The sequence below is a fragment of the Miniopterus schreibersii genome (genome assembly GCF_964146895.1).
Source record: "Miniopterus schreibersii genome assembly, chromosome: 10".
In the NCBI taxonomy this organism is placed as follows: domain Eukaryota; kingdom Metazoa; phylum Chordata; class Mammalia; order Chiroptera; family Miniopteridae; genus Miniopterus; species Miniopterus schreibersii.
The window spans coordinates 12,606,892-12,624,870 of record NC_138110.1 but is presented as its reverse complement, the minus strand read 5'-3'; the positions used below and the strand labels follow the sequence as shown (position 1 = coordinate 12,624,870).

General features: G+C 42.5%; 1 protein-coding gene across 4 annotated transcripts in view; it reads left to right on the top strand.

The window, feature by feature from the left end:
- The window catches only part of CDH20 (cadherin 20), a 184,239-nt gene extending 168,502 nt beyond the window's left edge, over window positions 1-15,737 (top strand). For 3 of the 4 annotated variants that reach the window (XM_081148453.1, XM_081148456.1, XM_081148454.1), the window contains 4 exons: window positions 874-995; window positions 5,233-5,350; window positions 9,479-9,730; window positions 14,192-15,737. In XM_081148453.1, the coding sequence (XP_081004579.1) occupies window positions 874-995; window positions 5,233-5,350; window positions 9,479-9,730; window positions 14,192-14,700 (1,001 nt within the window). In that variant the 3' untranslated portion in view covers window positions 14,701-15,737. Of the gene's footprint in view, window positions 1-873; window positions 996-5,232; window positions 5,351-9,478; window positions 9,731-11,236; window positions 11,553-14,191 lie in introns of those variants that run through there. The other variant, XM_081148455.1, reaches the window with a different exon arrangement.
- Window positions 15,738-17,979: the final 2,242 nt, after the last annotated feature.

Genomic DNA, 17,979 nt, shown 5'->3' with positions numbered 1-17,979 from the left:
TTCATTATAAACATGTTCCACAGTTATAATTTTAAAACTTTTTAATGTTAGCACTTTTGGCCAAACAACAAAACTATTTGGGGGAGAAACACAGTAAAGCATAGTATTTTTGAGAAAGAAAAAATAAACCAGAAGAATAAGGCATTCTGAGATTTAATAAAATTATTTACTAAGAATGGTTTCTGTGTTTTATAATTTCTCTTTTGTCTTCTTGGGATAATGACTAAAACAGAAAAAGACAGGAGAGGAAGTACTGGGGCTGTGAAATTGTCTTTGTGTGGCAATGCCAGGCAAAAGACAGACCAAAAAGACATTTCCCCATGAGTGATGATAACTTCTCCTGCCCCCGCCAAAGATATGGATGTGGTGTGTGTTTGAACCTGTAATACCCCCTTACTCCCTAACCAGAAATAAACACGCAATCTTATCTGTATTCCTGTGAATAACTTGAAACTTTTGAAATATGATTCAAAGAACAGATTATTTCGTGGGAATAAAGCCAAGCCACGTAGTATGCCTCCAATTAGAAGTGGGCTATTTCCAAGCCCAAAATACAGAACGGACCTCCTTTAATTCCAGAACCTGAAGTATGAGCCAAGTGAGAGGTTCAAAACCTCTTTTTAAAACTCATTTTGTGATACCTGCTTCCCCTGCAGTCTGGCCCTCCCCCGATCCTGATCCCACACACACACACACCTCCTTCTGTCCATGCTTCTGTGTTGTGGCCACACTGTCACCCTATGCTTGCGCTGCCATTTCCACGCACTTCACCCATTCCTTTAAAAACCAGGCTGCGAGAGACAGACCTAACCAGCAAAGAGCGCTTTCTTGTACTACTGACCTTCACTTTGGTTTTCTTTGTGCTCTCTCTAGACAATCCCTCCCAGGTTGGAAGTGTGTCTGTCACAATCAAAGTCCTCGATGTGAATGATAACGCGCCCGAGTTCCCCAGATTCTACGAAGCCTTTGTCTGTGAGAATGCCAAGTCAGGACAGGTAAGGCGGCCTGGGGGGCATGCGCCAGGGTTCACTCCCCAAACGTGGAAATGACTGTTACAGATAACCAAATCTGCCATCAAAGAAATTTAGACTCCGGAGTCCCCAACTTCTGTATATCACGTTGAATAGTTTATTTGTTAAGACAACTATCTGGAGTCTACTTTACATTTTATGATTTTATGATCTAAAGAATGCTTTGACAATGGTTTGGTTCACAGGCTAGCCTGTAATAAGCCAGCTACCCACCTTGTAACTGCACTGTATAGAACCAACTGTAATAACATGTGCTCTGGGCCTGGGAAGTGAGAGATCATGAAGGTCAGAAGAAAGAAGAGTCCTCTTTTCCTCAGTTTAGCACTAATTCCTGAAAATATTTACAATAGGGAAAGTTTTTTTTTTATATCTTCCCACCCCCCCTTTCTTAACTTCTGGCAGCAGGTACTCTTATTTAGAGACTGCCTGCCAGATTCTCAGAATGCTTTGTGACCTTGAATTGCCTACTCCCTTTCCTCCCTCAATGAAAACACCCATTTTGTTAATGCTGCTCATGTTAGGTACATTTTGAGAAAAAAATAATCTGAAGGGACAAATTTCTACTTATTTGAAATAACTTTAGTTCCATTACCTTCAGGGAAAATTGTGTATTTTTTAAAGTCTGCTTTCAAACCTAAAAGAACATTTGGTTGATCAAACTCCAAGCAGTGTATGAGAAACATGTGAAACTTGGCTTGGAGTGGCCATGTATTAATGTATTTGTAGGGCAGTCGCCCACCTATACCCACCCTTCTATACTTCAGATCATAGGCCATCACCCCCTTCTGCTCCTGCATTGTAAATGCTTTCTTCCTCTACCTATGACCCAACAAATTCCCTAACAGATTTATTTCCCCTGGAGAATATTCTGTGTCCCTATGGATTCTGGTAGTGGGGTGCAAACAAGTCAAGACAGTTTGAGAATGAAAGTTATGACTTTGTGACATGTATGTCTATAAGGTGAGGACTCATGCTTTGGCAAGTCAGGCCTTCCAACTGTAAAGCAGTTTTTGTTTTCACTTCTCTCACTCACCTGTATCACCACCTCCAGCACCCTGCTGCACAGAGAGACTATGTCTGTACAACCCAATCTTATATTAGCTTCCTGAAGTCACCAAAGACTGACTCAAAGCATCTTTACCATTCTCCTAAGAGCAAAAAGTGATTCCTATCCCCCAGAGGGAAAAATATATCCTGCAGTGAATTTGATCTAAATCATTTCATTCATTAATTCTTGAAACACTGTGTCAATGGTCTATGGGACTCCTAAAATTTTTTTCAACAAGTCTAGTATAATTCTACTTCCACATCTATTGAATTTATAGTCTAGAAAAACCTGAAATATTATGCAACTAATAAAAGTTACAACAAAGACTTTATAGCATAAGAAATGATCCATGCTATTATAAGAAAGGAGGTATAAAAATGACATGAACATGTTTGAAGTTATGTAAAATTATGTCTGTGTATAAACAAAAATTGAGAGACAAGATACAAAAACAGCAATAGTTACTATGCATAAATAAATAAGTTTTGAGTGAGGAGGTTTGGTCCTTTATATTAATAAGTTTTGTTTTATATTATGATAATTTATTATAAGAAATATAATATACAAAATTTTATTTTATATTATAAGGTTATATTATAATATGACAAATATATAAAATTACAATATGACAAGAGGTTAATACTTAACCTATAATATAAAGACAGTGATAAGTAGCATAGTAAATTAAATCCACTCTCCCTCCAAAAATGAAACATTCTCTTTCTCAAAGGGTTTCAGAATAGGAAAGTTGCATTCTGACAGGTTAGTAGCACTTTAACCACCTCTCTCATTTTTGAAGCACACAAACACGTCTCCCATCTCTACATCTCTAGACATATCTTTAACGCTCTATTATAAAGTCCTTTGAAGCACAGTTTATCTGCAACTTAAAATTCAGGTGATGGGCCACAAGTCCGTCATATTTGTCATCTTTAAGCCAAGACAATGAAAATCCTACCTTTTGATTTTGTCTCTGGGACATGTTTTGAAGATTTTCAAAAGCATGCAGGTCAGGAGGTATGTTTGGTTTATAAAGAATCAGCCTCCTTGGGATAGACTTGTTGGACATTGCCGGCAGCTCTGAATCTGCCAAGTTGGGATATGTGCTTTCCTCTTAGTGGGCAGCCATGAAGGAAACCCATGAAGAAATCAGATGGCATACTGATGAGGGCTGAGCGCAGAATGAAACCTGCTGAGCAGACTATTGCATGGCCCAGAGAGGGTGGAGGGGCCAACGCTGAAATCTGACCAGGCAGGAGAGCAGACGGCAGGACAGCGGGCCATGATGCTCCAGAATCACACTCCGAGAGGCAGTGTCTTTGCTCACTCATTCTTTAAGGCCCTGTAAGCAACCAGTCCTAGGCCTCGGGCCCCACCTCATCAATATATATACGATTTCACAGGTCAGATATTCTTAAATGACTTTCTAACTACATTTACCAAGGTTATACATAATCACCTATTTACAGCACTCATCAACAAATATGTTATGCCTTTATATGTTTGGTACCACAGGCAAGATAAAATGTACAGGATTTGTCCTGGCAGGGATGGGGCAGTAGGGTGACCCTTGTGTGTGACGAGCACTGACACCAGGCTAGATTGTGGGGCAAGTTTATCTTCAGCACTCTCCTGACCCCTCTCCTTTATTGCACCGACACTCTCCCAATCTTTAGACTCAACAGAGGCCAGCGGCCAGTTGGGTTCACCAGGAGGCATATCCTGTGACTGTGTTCTAGTATAAGATGCTTACTAAGAAGTGCCCCTGGGTCAAAGCCTGTGGAAGGGAAGGACTTTTGCAGGACTGGGCAGAAGGAGAAGTCCAGCTGCAACACAGACCCACTGACAGCCTTGGATGACTTCATACTGCTCTAGAACTAGAGTGTTCCCGAGTTGAGATGCACTGGCCAGGCCTTCTACTACTGCCATCAGTCACTGGATGTGGGTTGCCCTGGAAGACTGTGGTGACCAGCTGTAGGTAGCTCTCAACAACTGAGGCAACCCCTGAAGAGACAGGTGAAGGCTGGGGCACCGAGTCCTTCACTGAAGAGGAATCTGAGCCCCACACTGTCCACAGAAAGTCCCCTAGCTGCAGCTCCCCCATTATTTAATCCTCAGCATTCTGTGAGGGTAGCATTACCTCCCTTAACTTACAGATTAAGAAGACTAAGTGAGCCCACCTGGCCCTGGATGAGCATTGCTGTTCTAGTTTCTACCCTGGCAGAAACACTGCGGGCTTGTAACAACAGCAGGAACATCACTTCTACAGGGCCAGGCTCATGAAGGGAGGGAGGAGTCTGTGCTATCGGTTAATAGAGAAGCAAACACATAGGAAGGAGACCACCCATGCAACAGCTTTTCTATAGCCCCCTAAGTCAGCTTGCCAATGGTTCAATTGTGTATTTCACCCTTTCTTAGTAGCTTTTTCACCATGGTCTTTGTAACCAAGAGGCAACTATTACTTTGAAAAGCATTGTGGAAAAGAAAAAGGTTTGGCCAAAGAGCTCCAGAGAAAGCCACCCCACCTCTTCCTCTCCTCAGCCCCAAGATGTGCTTCTGACTCTAGTCTCTTCTATACATCCCACCCTGGGGGTCTTGTGCTCTATACCTTGTCTAGCTCCCCTTCCTGACAAAAAAGAGTGACTGCTTGTGACCCATTAACCTGACACAGCCAATGTTTATGTGTCTATTTACTTCCCTTCTAGGTACTGGTCATTTTTAAATAGGGATCTCTCAAAGATAACAACTTGACCCTGAAATATTAACCCCGAAGTGGGGTTAAGTGGGTGGGGTGAGAGGGTTAAACACAGAGACAAGCAGAACCTTGTAGCATCCCAGAGTTCACTTACTCAAAATCCTCTAGTTAGATGCCTAAAAATGGTTGCCCTTAGTGTGAGAATATGTTATGTCAATGTCTAACATCTGAGGTATTTAGGTAATATTCACCCCGTGATGGTAAATACTCAGACTCAACAATAAACCAAAACTGAATCCTGAGTTGTGTGAGAGCATGGAGATTTTCCAGGTAAGTTTCAGGATATCCTTCTCATTAGGTAAAATAATCTGCTGTTGGATTTTAGGGAGTGGGATCTTACTGGCCCTGAAGCTTTTCCTTTTGGCTCCAACTCACCCGAGTTCATGTCCCTCCCTCAGCTGATCCAGACAGTGAGTGCAGTGGACCACGATGACCCACACAATGGTCAGCACTTCTACTACAGCTTGGCACCTGAGGCTGCGAACAACCCCAACTTCACCGTGAGGGACAACCAAGGTAATCAGGTGGATAGTTGGCTACCGAGACTTTTCTATAGTTTGGCCTGGACATTTCAGGTTAGACAATGCAAACAGTGTCAGAATTCACCTGCTCATTAATGCTAATTTGCAGTGTTCCAAAGTTTTTTTCAGAACATCAAAGATAAAGAATGTCCTCTGCTGATTGTGGAACTTCCACTCAGTCAGTTCACAAATATTTGAGTACTGGCTCTGTCCCTGACTCTCTACAAGGTACACAGGCAAAAGCCTCCCTTCACCCCCATAGATAGCAGCCGTGTTTGTATGTTCTGTAACTATGGGAAGAATCTGAGAAAGATGACAGAAACTGAACTAAACAGAAAATCCTGAGGGAACATTTCTAAGCAAGGATCAAAGGGGGAAACAGTCAAAAGCTCCCAGAACAAAAGGGAGGCAAAGGCTAAGTCACAGAGATGGCAAAAGGCAAACACGGGGTCACAGTAGTTTGGGTTCCAAAACAACTTTATTAATTTAGAAAGACACGACCAGGCTTCCCTATTTCAGAAAGTGCTCCCCACTACAGCTCTGCAGGAATGGAATTTTAGACATTCTGCTCCAATAAGCATCAGATCGGCTATGAGGTTTACAGACCCAATGCACTTGCCAGTGGGCACAGATGGGAAAATGAGGGACTTTGGTTAACCAGCCAGATAAGTTTCAAAGAAAGGTCAGAGCAAGTGAAAAAATAATTTAAATCAGTCAAGTGAACCCCTTCTGTTCCTAACTCCGCTACCGTCTGACCTTGAGGAGAAAGGTCTGCAGTTGCCTCATTTTCATTCCAATTCTAAAATATAAATTGGCACTAAAAATCTAAACAAAGAGTAACAGAAAGTCAGGATTAGGCATGCCTGATCTTAGCCTCAAACATCAATTATTTGAGACTTAAAATATTAATTCCACCTCACATGATATTCTGTTATTGAAAGTTGAGAATGTCAAACCTGTGTTCTTCTAAATGGAAAGCATTCTTCCAAGTCATCCCTTTTACCTTCTACATGTTATCATAAAAGCACTATAATTCTGGGTGGAAAGATAATATAAATTATAACAACAGAACTACTACAATCAAAATATCCTGATGTTCTTATTGGGTGAAATTTTGAACTGTTTATTTACGTGCTCTGCAGGGAAACCCTTCCTGCAAAAAGTGGTTCAGCCCCCTCAGGATTAGTTTCACAGTGGAAACCCCAGGGAAAATATAATGCATTATACTATGTCTTCAAATTTTCAGCTGTGTCACTCTATTCCTTCACTCTGGTAGTTATTAGAATCAATACAGAAACAATATGTAGCAAAAGGCTGTAAATTTCTTAAAGATGACTTTGGGCACCAATTCATGGAGACAATGACTTAAACAGATGGGCCACTGGAACATGATGACTATAAAAAGAAATGACTCATCTCTTGAAAGGTTTTCCAAAACGGAGGTTAGCAGATCTTCAACAGAAAGAATAAACTCTTAATCTCCTCATGACAAATTATCCCACGAGTATCCTTTACTGAGGCTGATTAAAAAATTGATCAACATCTGATATGGTAGCTCTATGGTCAAGCCCCCAACACCCATGCCCAAAACATGATATCCTTTTATAAACACAACAGAGCACTATCTCAAAGCCTTAGTTTTTAAAAAAATCCCCAAAGCATTATGAAAAGTATTGTGTGTATACAGAGCTTTATAATTTCAAATACATTTCCCATACTTTATTTAATATTCATAATAATCCTGTAAGATTTGAAGGAAGCTACTAATCCCTCTGATTTTGTCTCATTTTGTATAGAAGGAAAGAAAGCAAATGTCCCAAAATCAGTGAATGAACATTAAGATTGGTACTGGAAGGAGGGACCTGTTTTAGCCACAGACACACACACACACACACAGTTTTGTGTCACCTTGGAAACAAATACTTTTTCCAACTGTGTTAGTAAAGCCCTACTTATCATATGCAACAAAAATTCTACAAGTGGCTGTTATATCCCAGACCCCTTCCAGGACTAGACAGCAATGTCATGCTCTGATCTTTTTTTTTTTTTAATCTTAACTAATTCTAAGATCAAGAAACACATGATGTGTAGTAGGTACATTGTAACACTTCTATAAAATTCAGCTCTGGTCAGGCTTTCTTATGACCTAGATTCAATTAAACTGAGAAATAAAAAAGACTTCTGTTTCAGAAAAACTTAGTTTCTGAAAAATACAAAATTAAAACTGTGAAACAGAATTACCAGTATTTAGCAATTAAACCTGGAAAACAGAAAAGTGGGTGGGTTGTGAAGTAGGTAGAAATAAGAATATAAGCCTCAGGTTGCCAGCCAATTGCTATCTTTATCTGGAAATAATAGGAAAGCAAGAAGAGATTTCAATTAGTTGAATAATTTTTAGCTAGTGACACTGAACTAAGTAAGCTTTTATAGCACAATGGAGGCAGTGAATATTTGGAGTTAGAGAGACCAGCGTTCAAATCCCAGCTCTGCTACTAAGTTAATGACTTTGACCAAATTATTTTATCTCTCTAAGCCTTAACCCTGTAAAAGGGAGAGATTATCACCAAACTGCTGTGAAGAGTAAATAAAATGCTGCATGTAAAGTTGAAGTACCTGACACACAAGCACTCAATGAACAATAGCTGCTACCATGAAAAACAGGGGGCAGAGAAGGTAGAAAAGTTCATTAAGAGAGAATGTATTAGTCAGTATAGGCTAGGTTATGCTGCAGAACAAACGATACCAAAATCTCAATGACTTAACACAACTAGAGTTAATTTCCTGATCACATGGAGCTGACTGAGGGTCTGAGTGACCAAGGATAGCTGTCCATGTGCAGCTCAGTGTCCCAGGCTTCCAGGAGCTCCATCTCCAACATTCTTTCATAATACCACACCAAGCAAAGCAAAGAGAATCACATACCAGCTGTTACATGTTTCTGCCTGGAAGTGACATGAATGACTTTTTGTTCATTTTTCATCATCTAAACATGCCCAAATTCAAAAGGGAAGAAAAGTATAATCCTTTGTTATGTCCAAGAAGGGAAGGAGAACCAGAAATATTGATACTGATATTAATAATGTTTACTTTGGTTAGGCTCTCAGAATTCATTGTGAAGTTCAAGACTCTTCCCTGTGAAATGTGAAACACATCCAGAGGACCTTCCATGTCGATATTAGCTTTGAGAGTCACTGCTTTATGTCCTACCACACCTCTCAATCCTTCCCTCTGCTGAAAATGATCTAAGCTTTGCAAAAATACATCTGATTTACAATTCAACCCCACTCAAGGAAACTTGAAAACACAGACTAGGAAAACAAAAGATCCCAACCCAAAATATCACATTAGGCAAGTATAATTACACTTACACAAACACACACACACCAGTTTTATGGAAACACAACAAATAATTTTGTTAATCCTTTTTAAAACTGGAGGGGAAAAACTAACACTGCTGATTAGGAATAAATTTTCACCGTCACATTGACTATTTAAACTTAGACCACCAAGTAGGGGGAAATAACAGGGTGTGTCATATGATTAGGGGATTTCAAATAAGCTTCTCCAAATGAGCAGGTTCTTCAGAAAGCACAAGAGGAGTTGGTAACTGCATTTCGGAGGCATAAAAGAAAACAGCGGAAGACATGAATTCTGGCCAAAGTGGCAAAAATAAGCAATCTGCCACAGCCACATGGGCTCCTCAGCACTCTTCCTGGAGGCACAAAGCAGCACTGGCCTTGGAAAGCTGCTGAGGACCACGAGTCACCAGTGATTGTTCATTTCTGTCAAGCTTTCCCAGGGACATTTCAGTTAGATCTGAAGTCTGACAGTTCGCCCTGGGCATTTTATGTCACAAAGGGTAAGACATAATCGCAAAAAGGGTTTCTCTCCTAGACCTCAGGGTTTTGCCTAGAAACAAGCAAAAATCTTTGTTTCTGCATCCAAATGCTATAGCAGACCGCCTGCAGGGAATGTTTGCAGATCCCCCTCTCCTTCCCACAACCATTCCTGCCCCATCGCTTTCCTCAATCCAAGAGACTAATCCAATTGTTGGTTCTTCCACTTTCTTCCTCCCTCATTTCCCCCTCCCCTTTTCCAATCCTGGAATCCCTGTCTTCTTCAGATAACACTGCCCGCATCCTAACCAGGAAGGCTGGCTTCCGGCAGCAAGAGCAGAGTGTCTTTTACCTGCCCATCCTGATATCGGACAACGGGCAGCCGGTGCTCAGCAGCACAGGCACATTGACCATCCAGGTGTGCAGCTGTGATGACAATGGCCACGTCCTGTCCTGCAGCCCCGAGGCCTACATGCTCCCAGTCACTCTGAGTCGGGGTGCCCTCATCGCCATCCTAGCCTGCATCTTTGTCCTCTTAGGTAAGTGGCTCCCTTCCATTCTGTGGGGTCCTGCAAATACTTACTTAGCTATCACTCAGTTATTGTCCTAGCACAGCCATTCAGAACTGGTTTTCCAGACCATGCTTACTGAAAAGATGGTAGAGTAAGGCTGAGAAAAAGTAAAGAAATTGAAGACAGTACTTTCCTAGGGGCCATGGACTTATTTATCAAGCATCTGCTGTAGGCCAGGGCACTATTTTAAGTGCTGAGATTCATAAGACAAAGGCAAATATGTCCCAGCTTTCATAGAGCTTACTTCAGAACACAGCAGTTCATTCTGACATCACAGAACCAAAACGACAATTTTGGACAGGATATGATCACCTCTTCTAACTCCTTCATTTTGGATAAGTATTGGCTAAATCACAAATAGGTAGTGACAGGCCCAAGGCCAAATGTCACACACAGAGCCAGGACTGAAATGTATGCCCTGCACTGTGCATCTGAGAGGTACGGCTCCTCTCCTAAAAGTTCATCCTAGATTGTGGAGGTGGTAAGTGCTTTAGAGAAAGGAAGAGGCATAGGGTATCTAAGGGAACAGGAGACAGGGTCGGTGCCATTTTAAATAGGGTTGTGAGGTCACAATAAGGAGACCTCTGAACACAGATCTGAAAGAAGTAATGGAGTGAAACCACAAGGATATCTGGGAAAATAAGTTGCTTGGAGCATTAGCTCCCTTCCTAGGCACAATAGCCACTAACAAGGAACAGTGACTGCTGATGAAATAAAAAGATGTGTTGACAGGCCAGTGGGAGAGCACTGTTGGGGTATGGGATCCTTTCTTCCTCATCTCAAGTCATAATACAAGGCAGTCACCCAGCTCCCCAGTACATAACGTCATTCATGTAATTTTTTTTGAACTCCACACTCAAACACAAGCAATGAAACACCTAAACCATTTCTTGAAACCAAGAAAATATCTGTACATATACCCCAATTCTTCTGATTGAGTTCAGAACATCTATATTTTGCTTAGAGAAAAGCAGACTTAGTAAACAGTAATATTACCCACTATGGAAGAAATCCTAGCATTCTCTGAGGGAAAAGAGTAAAGCATTAGCCTGGCCGGTGGTGCTCAGTGGTTGAGCATAGACCTATGATCCAGGAGATCACAGTTCGATTCCCAGCCAGGGCTCGGTCCCCAGTATGGGGGGTGCAGAGGCAGCCGATCAATGACTCTCTCATCATTGATGTTTCTCTCTCTCCCCCTTACTCTCTCTGAAATCAATAAAGACATACTTAAAAAAAAAAAAAAAAAAGAGTAAAGCACTGGGGATTTAAATTAGAAAAGACATGCAGTCACCCCACATACCACCTTGATCCCAGGTTTACCTTGACCCCAAGGGACTCAGTCAGATCAAAGAAAGAAGGGCCTAACTGCAAAATGTTAATTAACACTTGATTGAATTTTAGGTAAGTCTGTGGAATATGCTTCTCAAAAAAATATTTTCAAATACAACATGTGGTTTAATTTTGTTGTTTCAGTTCAGCGCTACATGAACGGAAAAGTCTATAAATAAGTAACCTTTCTAAGTCTTTGGAGCCCTGAATCACAGAGAATGGTCCTTGTCCATATGGACAAATAAAACTTTCCTGCAATTCTCCAAGTGTCCATAAGGTGGCATTGGGAGTCCTTGAGTGCATAAAAGGATAACCTGCAGGAAGCCTTTGATGAAACTGCCTCTTAGGAGAAATTTCCAAGCTGTCCTTAGTTCTATCTTTGGAAAATGTCTACGTTTTAAGTTCATCCTGGCCCACAAAGAGTAGAGGTGCCATCATTAAAGAAAGGCTGATTTAAAGAGTCTGGCGTGGAAAGGCTCTCAAGTTACACGTGGTGTGCAAGGGGCAATTTATTGTGCCTCCCAAACCCACTATGTCTCGTCTTTTGAATTGTACAGAATAAACATATTGCTAGGAGCTAAACTGAGCAGAGCTGTCATAAAATCCTCATAGTTTTAGGCACTCTTATTTCTAAGAATGCACATCTCACATTGAATATAATTCATAGAAGATTAAATTGTAGTTGATTTATCAACAAAATACTACATTTTGTGGACAGTTAAATAAACATAATAAGTTAGATTCTGCAGGGTTTTTTAATTTCACATCTCAAGTATGTATCTAGTGCCTAGAAAAATCTCACAGGCCCTATATGCTTTGCCTGTAGTACCTAAGGAATAAATGTCCCTAGAACCAATTCTCTTCTGTCAGCAAATCCTTTCAGCTAAATAGGACCATTTTCCAACAAAATCTGATTTTGCAATAGTTGTTTAAACCAGACTACTTAAAAGATAAATATGTAGCAATCTTTATTTTTCAAGATATGGACCAGTTCCATGAACTAATTCTTCATCACCATCAGAATTCTTTCCAGCAAATACTCAAATACTTTTCTAATTTTGCTTCCTAGTGTTTTCTAAAATACCATCCCAGTGGCACCAGTGTGAAGGTTTTTCCCAGGCCCTTAGGACAAATTAACTATCCCTGCCTCTGCATTCTCTTCCCAACCCGTGTAACCCCATGATAGGCCTTATCACTGTCAGACTTGCATTAATCATCTGGGTCTATAATCTCCTTAGATTTCATGTTTAAAAGGGCAGTAATCATTCAACATTGTTTCCCCATGGATTAGCACAGTGCCTGCCTAAAAAATATTTAAGTTTAGTAACTATTTACTGAATCCCACAAAGAGCATGTTCACTTAGCATCCCATTTCTCCCATCTGCATCCATCCAAATCGCACCCCAGCCTCCAATGCCCAGTTCAAGATTCCACTTCCTTGGAGCCCTGTTAGTCCACTGCTCCGAAATCCCACAGTCCTAGAGTCATACATTATATTTCTGCACATAGAAAAAACATACAAGACTATATAATTGTTTCCTGTGTGTGCTTTTGTTACTCAAGCTCTTTGGGAAGACATTAGCTATTAACATCATTAATTGCAATTTGCAAAAAGCACATTCTACATTCAAATTTTAAAAAGCATTATTATTAGTTTTTTAAGTCCACCCATTATCTTACTGGGCATATGACTATACTCTTTTTTTTCCCCCTGGGGTAAACTGGGGTCTTATTTGCAGTGCTGTCAAGCCGTCCCCGTTTGCCAGCTGTAACAACGCACACCAGAAAAATAATCAATAGCAGTTCTACAGCCAAAACCTCAACACACTTCCTGGAAAACATTTTCAGTCACAGAGATAAACAGTTCGATGGGATTCTTTCTCTCTCCCCTCACCTTTAAACCTCAGTGAGCATATCCTGGAAATATATATATATATATTTGTTGGGATAAAACTTAATCCAAACCTGCAAGCCCACATCTAACAGTGTGGTGCTTCTCTGATAACACGATGAATTATATAAAATGTCACCGCTCATTCCCTCCCTTCCACAAACACCACTGGATCCAGAAAGTCACAACCACCTCTCCAACTAACCAAAGGCTTTTCCGAGGAACTGAGCTGATTGGAGGGCAGGGGTTACTTACGCTCTCCTTTCTGGAGGAGGCATAAAAAGAGAAGGCTTTGGCTGATATTTATCACATGAGTCCACATGCAGATGCACGAATACATGACATTTACAGAGTAAGACCCCAGTAAGCGGTTAACGAGACAGGGGCTACCACTCACATAATAGGATTCCCACATTATAGTAAGAGAAGCGTACATCCATCCTTAAAGAGTCAGAAGGTGTGATCTGATCCTTAGTGTATACACCACGGCAGGCCACAGGGCTCTGCGCTTTGTTAACGCGCTTTTGAAATACTGGGTGGCAAAGAATTTACATGCACATAGGCACAACCCAAGGACATGGACAATGGTGGGGAGGGGGACTGGGGAGGGGAGGGGATGGGGGGAGGGGGCCATTGGGGAGATAAAGGGACATTTGTAATATTTTAAATAAAATAAAAAATTTTAATTGCAGTCCAAAGAAATTAATTGCTATTTCTGTTGAAACTGCTACCTAAACCGGAACGTGAGAGGATCATGCCCTAGTTTGCCCCAAGGACATACCGCGAATAGCAAAAGTTTTCATTAACAACATAAAACAAAAGTTTTTAATGAAATGTTATGTGGGCAGCACAATAATGTACTATGCTAAGGAAATGTAATATTTACATAAAGCCTTTGGTATAGTGCTTTGCATGGGGTAAATGCTCAATAAATGACAACTATTAAAAATAATAATTAAATTAAATTAAATTAATTAAAATGCTGGGTGTACGCACCGACACACCACGTCAAGGCGACAAGCATCCCATGCAGAGGCTTTATGTGCAACCAGCTGACCCACTTGGGTAAACGGAGGGCTCCATGTGCCGAGCGGGTGCGGACACGGCAGGCCTGGGTTTGAAATGCGCCCGCGCCGTCCCTGCGCGCGCCTCGGGCCGGGGCTCACGCAGCAGCCCCCCGGGTCCACTTCCTGTCCTTGTCTTGGCAGTGCTGGTGCTGCTCATCCTGTCCATGAGGCGGCACCGGAAACAGCCCTACATCATCGACGACGACGAGAACATCCACGAGAACATCGTCCGCTACGACGACGAGGGCGGCGGCGAGGAGGACACCGAGGCCTTCGACATCGCCGCCATGTGGAACCCGCGGGAGGCGCAGGTGGGCGGCGGCGGCGCCAAGACGCGGCAGGACATGCTGCCGGAAATCGAGAGCCTCTCCCGCCACGTGCCTCAGACGTGCGCCGTGAGCAGCACCGTCCACAGCTACGTGCTGGCCAAGCTCTACGAGGCCGACATGGACCTGTGGGCCCCGCCCTTCGACTCCCTCCAGACGTACATGTTCGAGGGGGACGGCTCGGTGGCCGGGTCGCTGAGCTCCCTGCAGTCGGCCACGTCAGACTCGGAGCAGAGCTTCGACTTCCTGACAGACTGGGGGCCGCGCTTCCGGAAGTTGGCCGAGCTCTACGGGGCGTCGGAGGGGCCAGCGCCCCTGTGGTGACGGAAGCCCGTGAGCGGCAAAACCCTGGCGTTCGAGGCGCTCGCTTCGCGGACCCGGTGCAGCCAACCCCAGGAGCAATACTGTGCAGGAGAGCGAGAAGGCGGTGAGCGCGGAACAGCGTTCTCTCCGGATCAGCTTTACGACTTGGGTAGATTAAGGAAACACGAGGGAACACCAGGAGGAGGGGGCAGAATCTCCAAGTATCTTTTTTTTCTTTTTAACCTTTGGGAAACCGCCTTCAAAGGCTTGGAGTCCAGGGTTGAGTCTGGCAAGCTTGGCCTTCCTTCGCCTCGCACCAAGGCCTTTGTCACTCTCCCACCACGAAGAGCTCAGGCCGTAGGGTGGCAGGTTGAAAGCGGAGAGAAAGTCCCACTCTCACATTCTTTTTTTTTTTAATTTTCTTCTCCAATTAAGAGTTTTGCTGGCTCATCAAACCAACCCATACAAAACAACACTGGGGGGGGGGGGAAACAAACAAAAAATGTTACTCGGTGGAATGAACCTACTTGCCCTGGGCTGGGTGGAATTTCTTGGAACCCTTTTGAGACAAGGGGAAGGCAGGCGGGCCTTGCATGGGGGCGGGCGGGTGGGAGAGGGAAGAGGGGCTGAGCCAGGGGGTGTTGGCAGCGCAGCGGATGGACCCCCACGGAGTTGGGGGCTCTTCTCGCAGCGCCCCCGCCTGCGCCTGCAACGCTGGTCAGAGCGAAGCCGGAAAATCTGCCTCTTTTGCACTGTAGATGTCTCTTCCATGTGCCAAATGTGAAGATTAGATGCTACAAACGAAAGCCAAATAAAAAGAAGTATCTGATAAAAGCATGGGTTAGAGGGCTTTCCTAATCTGTGTGAGGTCAATCCAAGGGATGTTTACATACTGTAGATAACCTACTTGAACAAAAAATCGGTATTATAGAGCATAAATGGATGTAAGAGAATTACATGTATAAGTTTTGTATATTTGTTAATAATTTTGGTAATAAACATGTTGTACTGCATCTCAGTACCTTAGCGCTTCTTTTAATAAAAGTTAAATAGAAGGGAAAGTATCGCTAATTTTGTCTTTTAAGGGTAAAAGATGGCTCGGTGACCCTGTCTTGGCCTCAGGTTCTTGGGGCTGGGGCTGATGCACAAGGCAAAGCCAACAGCAAAGAAGTAGCAGGCTGTGCATTTTATTTTAGTCACTGGACAGAAGAACAGCTATGGTTCAAACTATTAAGCTTCTCGTGAACACTATTCCCCCACCTCTGAAAAGAACAAAAGCTGGTTTGAAAACATCCACAAGACCATTGGATTTCACCCATGTTTTTCATCGTGTGAGAGAGTTTTACACGTAGCCACCGTGCTTATATCCCTGTTCTATTGGCAAATCAAATATGTACAAACAGGTACAAATGTGTGTCAAATACATACAGCTCATCAACGCTGGGTGAGCTTACGGAGGCTGGGACCATACATTATTCATCTTTCCTTTCCCCACAGTAGCTAACACAGTCCTTTGCATATAGTAGGTGCATTATGGGTACATAATAAAAGGGATCTCTTTCTTTGACATCCTATTACTAAAAGTTATTTTACACAATCGTCCTTACCATTGAGGACAGATCGCGAACGAAACAATTTTCTGCGTGTCGTGGTTATAGTAGTGGTTCTCAAATTGTCATGTGTGTCAGAGTCACCTGGAACACTTGCTAAACAATAGCTTGTTGGGCCTTTCCCCAAAGTTTCTAATTCAGGTGATCTGAGGCCATTTGCACTTCTAACAAGTTTTGGGGTGATGCTGATGCTACTGGTCCAGGGACCACACTTTGACAACTCTGGTGTATAGTCTCTCCCCCCCCTCTCTCTCTCGCACGCATACACACACACACACACACCCCAAACTAGATTATCAGCCCACGTACACTGAGGCCCATCCCAACCATAGAGTGGTGGTGTGAAGGCTCATGTGGGTCTGAGAGCCAGAAGGATACGCTTTACGCTTTTTACATGGTACACCAACAACCAGGCCAATTCTCACCTTCAACTTTAGCATACTAACCCTTCCCTCTCATGAAAGGTAGCTCTCACACATCCTCTTTAAGGGTAAGATGTGATGTAAAAATAACCTTAGCAAAGCAAAAACATGACCTTGAGTCCAAACCAGGCTCTAAAAAAATAAGTTCTTGAATGAGGGCAAATTAACCCCTATAACATTCTTCCTTTCTGTCACTGGCCCTGAGGATAATTTTTTGACTATTTCACTTTGTGTTGCATGTGTTAAAAACTGAGAACAGCTGTTACCTAACCACAGGGAGTTATCATGCCCCACATCCTGCAAGCGTGGTACCCAGGACACTGGGCATGAAGTGATCAAACAGAACCTCCTGGAGCGTCTGGTCCCCTGGAGGATATTTAATGGTTGATACAGGAAGTGTGAGAGAAACACGGAATAGGAGATCCGTGTCAGCTCACATTCAGCTGAAAAAGACTCTACCCTCCAAATGAGTTTGTAAATTCCCTTTCTACTGCCACAGTTTACCACAAACACTGGTCCCTCTGAAAAGCAAACACCATCATGGGCAAGAAAGCTATGAAACTGTTCGGCTATTCCTCTGTGGCCAGATAAAGCAGCTAGCCTACAATATGCATGTTGGAGGGAAACAGGAGCATTGTAGAAATCAGTTAAAACTGTATTCTGAACAAGAACACAAGCAAAGATAAAAATGAGCATGAATTTTCTGAATCAAAAGAGCAGACTATCCCAACATGGCAGGTAGCAAAGGCAAATTAGAGTGATTCACACAATAAAGAATCTACAGATCCTGAAAACAAAATTCAAACAAGCCTAAATCAGTGCAGGCACATTGCTGAAGGATTGTCACTGGTTCACTAGTGACACAGAACCAGACCTTGAGGTCAGAATGCACCGTATGTGCTTTATGGTGCTGGGACTGTACGAACATAGTATACACTTTAGAAGTAATTCTTTTTGCAGGCAGATTCATTCTCAAATCCTATTTGTCACCTAGATAATAGAGTTAAAGATATTTTTATGTATGAATACCTGGATTGAGGAGGTTTCTGCTTGATTCTAAGGGTCAAAGTCCTGCTTTATATGGAGTGGACAAAATCAGATCAAGGAATTCTCTTTTTAAGTGATCTAATAATAAGACATATCTGTCTCTTGGGATTCGTGTTGTGCCAAAACCATGAGTACTAATTTATAATATGTGTAATTAACTATAACAATCCCAAACAATTTTTCTTACATCTTTCTTCCTGGGACAGGTAGCTGGCAAATTC